Source organism: Tachysurus vachellii, chromosome 19 (assembly GCF_030014155.1).
Source record: "Tachysurus vachellii isolate PV-2020 chromosome 19, HZAU_Pvac_v1, whole genome shotgun sequence".
Lineage (NCBI taxonomy): Eukaryota > Metazoa > Chordata > Actinopteri > Siluriformes > Bagridae > Tachysurus > Tachysurus vachellii.
Window position 1 is genome coordinate 8,016,008 of NC_083478.1, and position 15,645 is coordinate 8,031,652.

A 15,645-nucleotide genomic window follows, 5' to 3' on the forward strand; every position below is an offset into this window, starting at 1 on the left:
TTGATACTGTATGCTCAACCTAATGAATCATCAAAAAAAATACAGTGTCTGTATTCATATACTGGCACATCCCAGAGTCCCTATTGTCCATCATTTCCAAATGAATATAGACCTGTAACCCAATGGCTTGAACCTTGGATGGTTTGAATAATGTACCCAAATAAACATCATTTTGCATGATGTGTTTTGGATCCAGTCTTGTACCTCAACAAGAAGCACATCTAGTGCTTGTTTAATGTTACTAATGTCATGCTGGTTCTTCTACTATCAGATTTATGAGAACGATTCCATTAGCGCAAAGCCATTCCAAGCTCATGAACAATCATATCAACCATATGTTCCCCATCTATTCTCTGCACTGACACAAAAGAGGGTGTTCTTGCCATCGTTGAGTAGCTCAGCATGACAGCCCAAAACATGTCAACATCTGAATTAATCAGCATCGGTGCTGTGATTGGGATTGTAAAATAGATGGTTAGAAGAGATTCTGGTGGGTGCAGCAGCTCAGCATGATTTTGTGTCAATTTTTCACTGCAGATATGAAATGCTCTTGAAGGCAGTAAGTGCTGTCTTTCACGCAGGAACACCATTATGACAACGGCTGCCGGTAAAATGGTACCGTGTTTCTATTCATTTGTGCCGGAGTGAGTAGGTATTGAGTAGTGCTTGAAATGGCTAATAGGCCAATACGCAAGGGCTAATGAAGTTCTGGCCTAATCTGCCCTGCTCTGCTGTTACCAAGGATTTTGTTACAGGAACAGGGAGGGCAGTGGGTTTGTGGTTTGAGGAGTGTGTTCACTGACAGCAGGGGGAAGGGTGGATGAAGTCAGGATAGGCGTCTATATGAGTCTGATTCTGTTAGCGCAATTCCCCTTATGCCTGCCTGCAGCCTGAAGCCCATCATCTTTGGCTAATGGAGACCTCCACCCTGCTGACCCGGTTCTCCCCAGAGTATACCACATACAACCCAACAAAGAAAGCTAGAATGAGGGGGTGTGGGGGGTCAGATATTAAGCTGGGTAGCACAGAGGTAGGACTGTAGACAGGGTAAAAATGTCTATGATATGTGGTGCATTATAATCCATTAATCATGAGCGTCTGCCCACCAGCCACCAGATGGGAACCCCACTTAGCACTGGCCTCGTCCTGTCCTGGATGAATAAAAAATAGATCATATTTGTGTGACCCAGCTTACCTCCTGTGAAGAATCCAGATATCCAGTATCACTCATCTGGCACAAAGCACCTTATCTCTTAATACCACTGTACACAGTGGGCTTTCACATGAACAGTAAATGAGATACACAATCAATAACCCACTCACTGGATTAAGCCGGTGGAGGTTTTTTCCCATCTCTTCATCAGCAATGTGTGTCTCTTCCACGTGGGAGGTTTTACAGTATGTAGGTGTGTGCGTATCTATTTGTGTGTATGTGGGCAAGGTTTACGGATCATGCTCTAAAAAAGTTTACTCGACCTCCAAAGGACTTTGTTTGTGTTGTTAAGTGCTCAGAGAAGTAATAAAAAATCTGTATCAGTCCTGCTGTGGAGTATCTCTCGTTGATACATGCACCCCACCTGCTGGATTGGCTTTCCAATGACACTCGAGAAGCTTCTGGAACAGTGCTGGGTAAATACGGAGAGCTGGCCTCATTACAAGGATCATTAACTTGATGAATATCATGAGGAAAAAAAATGGCTCTTAACTAGCCCAATTCATTTCAGACTAGTATTGACTGTTCTGCCTTGATACACTCCATAACAGTTGTGAAAAGCTCAGCATATATTTCCTTAAACTAATAATAATATACAAAGTGAAGTTCCTGCAGTCACGTCTCATAAAGTATGCTTCCTGAAAATGTCTAGGTTTATAGCCTTTTCGGAGATGCAAACACTTCCATGTTTCCTCCTACCACCCGAAGATGTGATGGTTGAGTGGTAAAGGAGTGTATGAATGTATACGCATGGTTCTCTGCAACAGACCGACGAGCCATCCGGGATGGATTTCTTCCTCACACCTGTCGTTCCCAGGACAGGCTCTGGATATGACTCTGGCCAGGATCATGTGTTTTCAGAAGATGAATGACACAATGACGAATGTACAGACAGATACTCAAAATTATTAGGTTGCAGTCACATCATATGGAGGTAAATATAATTACCACCTGCTTGACTAGGAGAAACATCCACATCAATCGTTGAGTGATAATTTGAGGATTCTTTCTGTCAGACTCTCCTATCAAACCTGTGAGTGAGGCAGTTAGCATGGCTTCCAGTATAACCACCAAACACAAACTCCATGCTTTCAAGGTAGGAAAACCATAAAATTTAATGACAACTGCTTCAGTTGTATTAAGAATGGAGACATTTGATTTGGAAAAATGTGACTTCTTCAGCACTTCTCAAATTCTCTTAAATTATCTTGAATGTAACTTAAATAATGGCATTAGCACATGTTAATTATACCTTTTCCTGAGGTAAAATATTCCCAGAAAGTGTGTTGGGCTGTTGATTAAAACACTATAAAGCTCATTGTTGTTTTCTTTCGGTAATGCGCCTGACTTTGGGAACATCTGGCACTGAATTCTTGCAGACACACTTCAGCATGTAGTCATAGGCAAGTGTCAAAAAAACATAAGGAGACAGACAAGACTGGGCAAAAACCTCAAGCAGGTGTGACCAACAGTCCAGATGAGATTGGGAGACAAATGCACACCTTGTCAAACACTAAAAAGTATATTTACCTGCATGCACATGTTCACACTCAAACATTTTTGCTTGTAGAAACTAAAGTATTATAACAGCTTTGCCTTAGTATATTTCACATAAGTTGCAAGAGAAACTCAATGTTTTAGAAAGGAGAAAGTCCCTATTCATCCTCTGATCTTATATAATACACCTCTTCAGTCCATGTTTACTGTACACTGACGACTTAATAACATTTCATTCATTGCCATTTTGGCAATGGCAAGTTCGCACAAGAGAAACCTCTTCTTTTTAATAAAGAACCTCTTCTGTTGAGTCCAAGGTATGCGGCGCGCTGACGTGAACTAAACTGAACCCATTTCAAGTGTGTGAGACTGAGAGAAAATCCGCTGCTCATTAACAGGCCAACCACAAGTGGTGCACAAACAGGCACAACCAGTCATGACCACTAGATGGCAGTGTGTCTTCTCAGGAGAACAGTTCTCTACAGGACAGCCCTTTGACAGTAAATGTAGCCTACAGACATCTTCTTCAGTCTTCTTCCTTACCTGGCATGCGTTAATGTGAGTTTGGGTTCCAAGCCTGTTTCCCGTAGCTCTATAATTTACTATAAAGGCACTGCCAAGTTGAGTAACTCACCTTATGGAACTTTGTAAACAGGTCTTTTTCATAAAATATAAAGAACTGTGATGCTTATACACAGTGGAAGAGCTTTATCAGTATGTGTGTGATGGAGGAGGCAGGCTACAACAGGCCCCGTATTGAATTCTCACTCCCACTGGGGTTCTAACTCTGTGGATTTCTGACGTCCAGGAATGTGCTACTCATTTCATTCCAGAGACTACGGGCCAGGCATATAGGTCAGTGTCTATTGGCAATGCTTTGAAATTTGCTTGTCATCATCCTATCCTCCCTAACAGAATTAAACACATGCAGCTTTGTGTCCTGCTTAAAGGAGTACGCAGTCAAAATAATCTCTAGTTGCAGTATCATTAGCATATGAGCCATGAAAAGAGAAAATAAAAGTTTACTCAAAACACATTTATAATTAAAGTCTAAAGGCTTTTGTAGAATGTTGTCGATTAATATTAAAATATGCAACTATAAAACTGTTGCAGGAGGGTATGGTGTTTAGTGGTTTCCACGTATGCCTTCCACCCCTGGGGTTGGGGGAATGATTCCTGCTTCTGCCCTTACATGTTCTCCCCATGCTTGTGGTGTTTCTTGCCCCAGTCAAAAGGCTTGTGCTGTAGGCTGATTGCAAACTTTAAATTGTCTGTAATCTGTGTGTGAGTGAGTGTGCCCTGAGATGGATTGCACCCCTACAGGGTATCCCCTAGCCTGTGCCATGGGATAGGCTCCAGGTTGCCTGTGACCCTGTATGAATGGTTGGAGACTGTTGCATTACATTAAATTCCATTTAAGTGCATGTGCTCATTTAATTTCAGATTACTTCCTTGGCTGGCAGGAGTGGAAACTAACTGTAATCCATCTGCCTCAAAGTTTGACATGTTGTACATGAGATTCTTTTCCGTACATATTGGTTCTAAAGAGAGGTTATTTGTATAGTCTTTCTTTCATTCCATTCTCCATTCACCTCTCACATCTCACAAGGAATTTTCACTGCCTTGATCAGTAATCGATGCTTATTGATGTTTCCTTTATTTTTGTTTTTCATACCATTCTGTATAAGCCAGTGCCGATCCTGACCTCCCTGGGGCCCTAAGCAAAATTCTGCTAAGGGGCCCTCCTAAAGGACCCGTTAGCCATGTAAACCATTGGCCACTTGACACCCCACTGCTCCCACTACAAACCTCCCTCCTTTTAAAAAAAGTTTGCTCCATCTCTCGGTCAAAGAGTAAAACAATACAGAATCGAATGAGGTATAAACAAATCTTTATTGAATGGAATATTTTAAATAGAATTTTGAGTTGAATATTAGCAATTGAATTTAAAGTGAATATTAACATCTTAAATTTAATAATTTATTATTTTCTGCTTATTTAAGACAATCGTGTTAAGATAATGTTAATATTTATGTTCTATTTCTTTATATATATATATATATATATATATATATATATATATATATATATATATATATATATATATATGAACGCATGTTCACGCGCGGCGCGGTTATCGAGCTGCCGTTTATAAACACGGGCGTTTATTCATGCGAATGTTCACGCAATAAATTGTTGTGTGACAGACAGACAGGCCAAGAGATGCACTGGCAGCTAATTTAGCTAGTCAGATAAAGACTAGAGACAGAATCACATCAACTTGACTGTTATTTGCTCTTGCTGACATCAAACTTGAAGAGAACACAAGTTTACCTGATTGCTGTTCTCGCATTTTACTCTCATTTTGTTTCTTTTTTCTCTTTTCATGGCCAGATGGATAGCTCCGCTTCATATTGTCATCTACACAGTAAACATTAACACGCGCTGTAAAATGAGGCAGGGCCTTGCGTAATTTGCGGGGCCCTACGCAACTTGCGTAGTGAGCGTATAGGGACGATTGGCTCTGGTATTAGCTCTAGAAACTGGTTTGAGTCAAAAATCCCAGAGGATCAGCAGTTTCAGAAATGCTAAAACAATACCATGGACAAGATCACATTTTGTGCCACTCTGATGTTTGATGTAAACGTTAACTGGAGCTCTCGACCTGTATCAGCATGATCTTATGCCTTTCCTACTGAGTACTGAGTGCTGACACTACCACAACTTCCACTGCATGTGGAGCTATGGACACATAGGGCAAGGTTCTGGGCTAGAAAGAAGCTCTGAGATGAGCTGTGGCTCTGCTCCAGTTACGCAAACCCAACTAAAGCAAACAGCAGTCAAAGATGCCAAACATGGTAGAGCAAGACAGACACAAGACGCTTTGGACTTGAACAAGAGTCTAAATAGTTGTTTCATTACTTAACCAAATAAGGAACAGAACAGTGACTACAGTATGCAGTGCTAATGAAGGGGCAGAACGGCAGTGCCAGAGCCAGTCGAGGCAGGATTGGGGTAAGGATTCTATCTGTCAGAGAAAAGCTAAATAGCAGACTGAATGAAAGCTTTGCATCATGTCTCCAATTAGAAATTCTCACACTTATATTCTTTTCATGGATTTATTTAAAATGAAAGGTCGGCTCTTTCAGCGTGTTTGGATGCAGACTGTGACAGAATGCATATCAGGAGATACAAAACTAATTATTCAGCATTAACACCAAACACATCATATATTTATATTCTACTGTTAATGTGAGTACTGTCTGCTAGTGCAATAAGCCAGTCAAAGGCATAAGGCCCTGTGATTTTATCGTGAGTAAGGATGTCCTTTTCGTAATGTGACATCACCGTAAAGCATGTGTTAATGAAATGCATGTGTTAATGAAAACAGCATAATAATATCCAGTGATTAATCAGTAAATAATTATACATTATATTCACTATAAACATTTCTTCTGAAGCCCTTTATATAACAGAGGTTTATCTGTAGGTGTAAAGGATCTCAATTTGTTCTCAAGATTTATCTTTCCTTCTTTAATGTCTCTTCTGTATTTTTTTTTTTTTTACTAAAATGTGAGGAAACTGCAATAAACTATGAACTCCCGGTGTACATAAACATTTGACAGGCTATATTTACAGATGCACACGCTCACTCTTACACACTTAAACGCACAAGCAGTTGCTCAGCACTATACAGGATTGTGTCTCTTGAGCCTTTCAGTCACACTACCTCAGAGAGCAAACAGCCAATTAGAGCAGCTAGCTCGCATTGCCATATTCCCTGCTTGGCCCCAGCGCCGGAGCCTGTGGGAGATCAGATGCTCAGTGTGCTGGGCTGCTGGTTTATGAAGTGTATCATACTGCACAAACTAATCCCCACCCAGGGAAATGCTAACACTCAGGTCGTCAGTATGCAGACACCAGCACTGATTTCTCTCCAGACTACCATGACCCAGCTTCTCCCACATGCACGTTAGGGCTGTCAAAAAAGCTTTCAACTTAAAACTTTTTCCACTGTAAAAATTAACATTCAGATTTTTCCACTGAAAACTCTTAGAAAGAAACCTTGGGAGGAACCAGACTCAAAAAGGGATCCATCCTCATCTGGTAATTGCGTAAGCAGGAAATTCTTCATTTTAACATGAAGTCTATCTTCAGTGTGGCTCAAAGTGGATAAAACTCGTGGTTGACATAGAGGTCAAGGTTCGAGGACCAGTACTGCCAATTTGACACTGTCGGGCCCTTTAGTATGGCCCTTAACCCTCTCTGCATCATTGTACTGCATGGCACTGTATCATAGCTGCACCTGATCTCTGACCCCAAATGTTCAAAATGCTGGGATAAGCAAAGAAAAGAATTCCACTATGATATAAGGTGCATGTGGTAAAGACAAAGGCTTCTTCATTATTTTGTTGAAGTTATCAACTGTTCACTGAAGGACACTTGTGTGAAAAACTGTTTCTGGCAATTTCAGTCCCCTACTTCATTAGGAAAGTGTCCTGACAGTCTGAAAGTCAAGGGTTTAGTACCTGATCGGAGAAGAACTGGGAATAATGTCAGTGTGTGACATCAAGAAATAAAACGGTCTGACATGGAGATTATTAAAAACTGAGTCATTCCTGTGATAAATTCAATCTACTTTACTAGTTGGCTAGCTATTTGTGCTTGCTACAGTAAATGTTATGAAGCGCTTTTCTATTTGGCATTTATAATTGGGGCAGTGATGTAAATAAAGTATTTTCCTACACAACTCTTAGTTAAGTTTTAGTTGTACATGAAACAATTTACTACTTTAATATATTCCAGTGTAAATGTGAAATGACACATTCTGTTGTACTGTCAGGAATTCAGTACGACCTGATGAACCAGTGGAGGCACGTTTTGATGTGGTATAATACTGTAGTTAGTCATGAACCACAAATCCCTAAAAAAAATCCTTCGGCAGCTTTGAACCCATGGCTGTCTTTTAGACATAACGTGCCTGAATAAAAGTATTCATTAACCATGTCTTTCACAACACAATAACGTAAGATTGTCTGCTTCAACATGCTCAGGGATGTTAGCAAAACACATTTCTGCTTTAGGTCTTAAAGTACAAAGAGATTTGTAAAGAATAAACAGTGAAAGTATCTTTATAGTTTAAAAAAATAACCTGAACACACTTTGGCCTTAAAAAAAAACCCCATACAATTCAGATTGTATTTCTGTCAGCACAGACAAGCTCACTCACTCACTCACTCACTCATTTTCTACCGCTTATCCGAACTACTTCGGGTCATGGGGAGCCTGTGCCTATCTCAGGCGTCAACGGGCACCAAGGCAGGATACACCCTGGACGGAGTGCCAACCCATCACAGGGCACACACACTCTCATTCACACTACGGACAATTTTCCAGAGATGCCACTCAACCTACCATGCATGTCTTTGGACTGGGGGAGGAAACCGGAGTACCCGGAGGAAACCCCCGAGGCACGGGGAGAACATGCAAACTCCACACACACAAGGCGGAGGCGGGAATCGAACCCCCAACCCTGGAGGTGTGAGGCGAACGTGCTAACCACTAAACCACCGTGCCCCCACAGACAAGCTGAAAACAAAAATTATATGAAATAACATGCCTGGAATAAACAACCTATTTTGCAATGTTGACTGCAAATTAAAAACTTTTGGTTTTACACCCAAATGAGCATGATAATTACTTTGAACCTTCTTCTCAATTTGCTATGTCTGATTTACTGCCAGAACAAATTAGAACAAGAAATGCATCAAGGATCATGACAGCAGTGGAACTGATGATGAGACTCAGTGTTATTATTTAACCCTAAGTAGCAGCCAGGTCTCCAGCAGTCACCTCATTGCCCCCATTTCATAGCACCAAATAAAAGAGTATTAGTGGAGCAATCTTGTTTTAAACTTTGCACATTTTTATTTCCGTGTTCTAAACAAAATGCAATTTTACTATGCAAAACGTTTGAATATTAAAATAATAGTCTTTAGTATAAAGTTGTGTAGTACATGCAAACTATTTAGTGAACAAAATGTGAAAGTAGTCTGTTTTTCTTTGCTCTTGCACGGGTCAGTCAAAAACATGGAATTTAATTTGCAATTGCTAAGGGTAGACTTGAAAAATTGTGCATTGAGCATGAGTAGCTGGTTCATTCACAAATTCACATTGAAGCAAAAATAATAAATCACCTAAAGGAAATCTCATTCTCATTCACACTCATTATGATGCTGTAAATTTGTTGTGCGTGGAAACGGCACATTTTTGTGGAGAAACCACAAAATCAGGTCAGTAACCCTCTACATCTCATTCAGAAGAGTTCTGGAAGCTTATATTTCCTTATCCTTCGCAGCAGGTTAAGATGCCAACATCCCATTAGACATTTTACAAGTATATTACAATATCTATCTATCTATCTATCTATCTATCTATCTATCTATCTATCTATCTATCTATCTATCTATCTACACACTTATTACTGTATGTTATTATAGCTGTAATGCTGGATAATTCAGGTGCCCTTTTGAGTTTGGTTCCTCTCCAGGTTTCTTCCTCATCACATGTCAACAACAAGTCTGGGATGTCTATTCAAATCAAAAAATGGCCAGTGTGGATGCAAGTTTTCATTCCACCCAAGCAGAGGCCACATCTCATAGTATTTTGGAAGCCAAGATCAGATTGTAAGAGGTAGAATTAGGTTTGGCTTCTGCTTGATTGGAATAAACACTATATGAAAGACCTGACACATGGAGTTTCCCTGAGTTAGCTGCTCATATCCTAAATCCACAACCAGAGATCTGTAAAGATGCTTTCTAACAATGCCTACTTTCAAAAGGATAATATGATTTTAACTGCATTAAACAGAGTGGCATTAAAGTAAGAATGGCACTAATAAATCAGAAAACTCCACCATCTGTATCTCACTTAGCTTCCCTTTCAGACGGTTTGTGTAGTATGATAGCTCTGAAAGGCTGTAGAGATTTTTCTTCACCTTTACTGGCCTTTTTGCTGCTTCTTCACTAATACAGTGTGATTAATTCACCACCATCCATCATCATTAGTGTGAGAGATTTGCTGCGAAATGTCTCATGTGGGCAAACTCACATATCACCTGTGATCCCTGACCCCCAGCATGTACAGAAGCCGGAGACACGGCTGTGCTCTACAGGTGGTTAGTGGTGTGTTTGTGTGTTCCTCACGGTGGGAAGAAAGATGGTAAAAATTGGTGCCGAAGTTAATAAGCCCTCCAGGGAATTGCGCTTGCTAAAAGCATCACCTCTAAACCTCACACATGTGAGTCTCAAGCAACAAAACTCAGCTTGCAAAAGCAAAGTTCATTTTTCCATTATCACACTTTCCCTAATAAAAACTTGCTGGCAATCCTGCGCAACCTTTTCTAGCATGAAGTGAGCTAGGGACTTTTGTGCATGATTGTCTTTGAGTTAAAGAGGTCCTTTTCTTTTTCATTCTTTTACACTCTTTCTCAGCACTGTGACTTTCAGATGCAGCGCACACTCATTGATTCATCTCATTCAATCCCCCTGGGAGACAGAAAAAAAAAGAAGAAGAAGAAGAAGAAGAAGAAGGGAAAAAAAACCCTTCCTGTTTGCTAAAAGCTCAGAGCGTTAGCACGGGACAAGTGAGTAAGGGCCCTCAGTCTTTCTCCAGCACTCCAGGGGTTTGGCCACAGATTGTGTGTGTGGAGCAAGCATTGATCTTTCACACACTCATTACGGCCAGTTTCAATTATACGCCGGCACAGTTATTAAGGCACTTAAAAGAAAGGCACTTCTCATTCTTCACGCCCTTTCAGATTCTCTCTCCGCTCCGGGCCACCTCAAAAAGAGCCCCTCCACCTACGGCCCTTTTCCTGAGGGGGTTGGAATACTGTATGCTTACTGAAACAGGAAAGCGGAGCTAAAAAACAAATTGCAATTCACTAAGAATGAATGCACGGAGAAAGACGTTTAAAATCTTGTGTAAATTTACAAAACAGTAGAACAGGTCCAATGTCCAAACATTTCTTATTGGGGACACACAAAAAAAGTGGCCCTCAGATTCTCTGTAATAATGCAAAGCCTACTTGATTACCACAACTAACACCATCCCTTTTATTGCAAGTGTCTCTTCATTATAACTGATTTCTGACTAATTAAACCACATTTCCCTCTGACCTTGGTGGAAAATAGATTCACTTTGCCAACATGCTTGAAATCTTTGGCACCGGCCATTAACGTTACTGTGGTGCTTGGTGACATCCGTGTAACGTTAACATCAGTAACATTTGGATTAGAGGACATAAGGATGATCCACCTAGTGTTTAATCTAGGAACCTTTTTATACTCTCTTTAAATTTAACAAACCTTTATGCTTATTTCTAAAATACAATACATCGCAGTAGTATTATCTACAAGGTCATCTACAAGAAGCGAAGCAATGGATAGAAAAGCGAAGCAAAAGCAGCACGGTATAGGAATGTTAGTAAAAGCTGCTCTTACCTGCAGCGATCATTCTATGCTCTTCAGTAGGCAAGGAGAGAAAAAGAGACACGAGAAACAATACATCGGTTAGTAGAGGTTATTTTAGGTCAAGCATCATATGTTAGTATGAAGATTTAATATGGATGAATTGGAGTAATGAGAATAATGGGTCTCATTTATCCGGTAGGTAAAAGCGAATTAGTTTGTAGGAGAATTTTCACAGGAAACTTTTAACCCATGCCACATTTTGGAGGTGTTTTGCCATTTTGAAAATTTCAGCTTCCTGTGCACTTAGATATTCATGGAGTTTTGCCAGTAAACATAAAGCAGTTGTGTTGTGAACACGTTTATTCATTTACTAGTGATTTTGTTATTTGTTTACAACCAGATACACTGAAAATCAAGTAAAAACTAGTCCGTTGTGGTCTTTGAAAACGTCAAAACACAGCTTTACTAAAAGATTAATAAATAAAGACGCAAGAATGGAAACAGAATGAAATGTGAGACATCAAGAGACAGAAGAGAAACCATGAGAAAGTTAAACCATTACAGCTTAAAGCTTTTATTAACAGACACCTGTGGTAGCTTTTTCATGAGTTGCTCTCAATAGACTTTGTGAAAGTCAATACAGGAAAACAAACATGTACAGTAAATCACATGGTTCATAAAAGCAGGAAAACTAACCAGAGATTCACAAAGTGGTTTGTGAAAACTCGTTTGGAGACTTGTCTGGCTTGGAAAACAAAAAGCGTTTTTATATAGTCGTCTGAATTCATACAATATGGATTGTGCGCTGTCTTTACATGAAAGGCACACCTGTTTCACAAACACACACCACACATGTTCACATGATCATCAAAACTTGGCCCACACCGATGCGCACAACAAGAGACTGGTAGCGAATGTCTCATCTATAAAACACAAACAAGCCGAGAGGGTGCATTCACCTAGGCATAATAAAGCAGAGCGTTTATAAATTATTGAGGTCTCTGACTCGGTGCCCAGTGCTGACCGACCCCACTCTCCCTGACTCGATGCCACAACAGGACGTGACACAGAGCACTGCAGCTGAGTTCATCTGTACATTTCAGACTCCTATTATACCGGCATAATGAATAATGTCCCTTTCATCCTATACTTTCAATTTCTCTCATCCACATTTCTCTCCAAGGCCTTTTACTCTTCATTAACCCACACAGAAATAATTACCTAAAACATTTTTCACTGGGACTACAGAACCGGGCTCATTTTTATCTAGCTGCTGCTCATAACCTTGTACACCGGTACACTGTTCATTATTCATTAACTAGATTAAGTTCTAGTTGTAGCCCCTAGCACTGATTTCTGGTCACTTCACTGTGGTTGTTTTTCCACCTGCATCAATTGATTTGGTTCTTTTAAACCTTAGGGGTTTTAACTAGTATAATTTGGTTAATCTGAGCAGGTGTAAACATGGTGTTCAAACTGGATTACATAAACCAAACCGAGAACATAATCAAGACAGGTCTTGGATTTAACCAAGCTCAGTGTGGTTCAGGTCAAATCAGAAAACAAGTTGAATTGTCCTGTGGCACTGGAGTCCATTGCCACTTCAGCGTCTAGATCTAAAACATCCACCGACTTGGGGCAATGAGGGCATTTAAATCTTGCCCATACTTTATCATCATTGGACAATCGGAGAATTGCAATAAACGCCCTATTCTTTTTATGCGAACAGATAAACTTCCAAGTTTGACCTGCCACTAAACAAATGACGAATGATCCTTTCTACCCTGAAAGCCAGTTCAAATCTGCTCTCCTAAATCCCATATACATGTATGGATAGAAGCAAAATCAACAAGATTCAATCTTCTTATCGTCTGACCACAGCACAAATCCTCAGACAACTGCACTGCTTGTGGGCGCTATTTATCTCAATGGTCTGTATTATTCTAAAGTCCTGAATTGTTTACGAGAAGAATCGTCTTTTTCAGTGCTCTATAACAAGAACCCTAAAGACATCAATGAATATGATGTGTTGCAAATGTCAATGTTGTTATACATCATTTGGTTTGGTAATTTTGAAGATGCTAGAAGGAAGAGTCTTTTTTTTTTCCCCTTCAACTTTACTATTTGACATTGTCATGGTATCATCCACCAACTTGCTGACAGATTCTCTCTAACACATGCAAAGTATTTTTAAACGTCCACCCACACTTTACTATATAGCAGTTGTGAGACGGTGTTATTAGTCTTATTTTCTGTTTATGCGAATAGAGAAACTTGTGCTAACCAAAAGACAGCAGAACCTTAGTCCAGCTTATGCACCAAGAGGATGGTCTTTTGGAATCCCAGATACTGGTGACTATGGAATCACTAAGAGTCAGTCTTTTCTCTTGATGATAAGGTAAATCCCTAAACAACTGCTCTTCTCAGGAGCTCTATTCATCTGAATGATAATCGTACGAATTGTCTTGCTAACTCTCACTGAATTCTAAAGATGAATCCTATAGATCAGTTTTCCAGTGGTCACTGAAGAATAATTAATAATTAAAGCAGGTATAATTAATGAAGTGCAGCTTCTAAACACAACGTTGGCCCAGAATTGTCATTTTTCTTTTGGCTTGCTGTTACATAGAACAGTTTCTTGACAAAATTCTGACAACCTCTAGCTTGATTTAAACCTTGCCTATGTCTGAAACCCTATTAGATGTTGGTCTAGTACTGCACAGCTCATCAAAATTCTTGAATTTTGTATTTCACCAAACAAACTCTGCATAACAGATTCATTCTTTGCTATGCATGAAGAGCTCTGTGGTGTGGGAGGGAAGCCGGTGTGTAAGATATCCTGGGAGATATCCTGTAGGAGGTGTAGCAGCATTTAATAAGCACAGCTGCTGAATGAAGTCTGTCTGAGGATCACCCTGACCTCTGGGGTACCAAATGGACTGACTGGCCTCTGCCTGCTGCACTGGGATGATTTGTGTAATGAACGGTGTGCAAATTGAAACACTTTCAACACAAAAAAATCATCCATTTGCATAAGATTTGGTCTTTTTTGTATTAACAGCCATCCATCAAAATTTGTCTGTGTGACTGGAGGGTTCAGATAGTGAAAGAGTCTAAAAGTAGCTCAAACCTTGGGAAGAGGGGCAGTTGAACCCCACTGGTGCATTAATAAAGAGAACAAAAGTGCTTATTGGCATGGCAGGAGGCCCTCTGTAGCTGTGCCATGCTTTATGACTCCAATCGCTGTCCCCAAAATGAGCCTCAGACGCTGAAAGACGGCAAAATCGGAACCGCAGCCGTATGAAGAGGAAAGGAGAGAACTCAAATCCACTGCATATCTACTTAACACATTAAAGGGCCTTTTTCATTCTGACAGTGACATCACTACCACAACTGCTGTATTTAGTGGAGAATTAGAGAACCCCTACCAATCTCTATCGTTTTCACTCGAATTGCTTTTAGATTTCTATTTTTTGTTTGATCGTTGTTTCCATCCATCCATTCTGTCCATCATTTACATTGGCACCTTAACATTAAAAAGCATACAACTATATTATATTTCAACACACTGATGTGGAAAAGTTTTATTCAGCTTATAATCATACCTGTGATATCCTCTGGCAAAGATCATGTTGGGAAAGAAGTCAGCTTAACAAAATTTCATTTAGCATAAAGATAAATTATGTAAAAACCTTGCTATTTAAGTGTGATTTCAGATTTTCAATTGAATGGTAAAATGTCCATTTTGACTGATGACAAAAAAAAAGATTTTGTAGAAAGAAAATCCATCATAAAATTCTGACCAAAAAAATCTTTTAAGAAGGCAATAGAAATAAGATTCTGATAGGTCCACAGCACGCAAAGCATAAAATAAATCCAATGACCACAGTATTTTCCTACCCGTTTGCACATACGTACTGTATACACACCCTCATATGGGCTTGGAAGGTTTTAAAAACTCCATTTATCTCCAGCTGTGAGCAGGATCTCTTTTCCACAAGATCCTTTTATTCTCCATCTGAATCGGCACCAGAAGACATTCTATTTTCTTTCCCACTTATTTACGCTTTGTCCCTCAGCACATCTCTTTATTTTTCACTTTCAATTGGCCTACATGAAATTCCCAAGACAACAAGGCTTCCCAAGGGTCCAGAAAAAAGCCAGAGGAGAAAGAGGCAGAGTAAGTCATCACTGCACAAGCCTTTTCACTCCTAGCAAACCACTGAGGTGTGAATCCAGAATTATATGCATTCATGCTGTCCATGCCAATAATTATACACAAGATATAGAAAGGAATTTCCCTTCCTCAGATGACCTAGACTGCACTCTTGCCAATTTCATGCTGAGCAACTCTCTCACTCACTCTCTCTCTCTCTCTCTCTCTCTCTCTCTACTTCGTTCTGAAGTGCATGCTGGAAAAAAGTGCAGGGAACTAAATGCTGGAAATAAACTGAAACTATT

General features: G+C 39.9%; 1 protein-coding gene across 3 annotated transcripts in view; it reads right to left on the minus strand.

The window, feature by feature from the left end:
- agrn (agrin) overlaps nt 1-15,645 on the minus strand; it is a 239,980-nt gene that overhangs the window by 170,733 nt on the left and 53,602 nt on the right. For 2 of the 3 annotated variants that reach the window (XM_060894548.1, XM_060894547.1), the window contains exon 3: nt 11,215-11,235. The exons of the other annotated variant lie outside the window; for it this stretch is intronic. In XM_060894548.1, the coding sequence (XP_060750531.1) occupies nt 11,215-11,235 (21 nt within the window). The remainder of the gene's footprint in view (nt 1-11,214; nt 11,236-15,645) is intronic. 3 annotated transcript variants of the gene reach the window in all.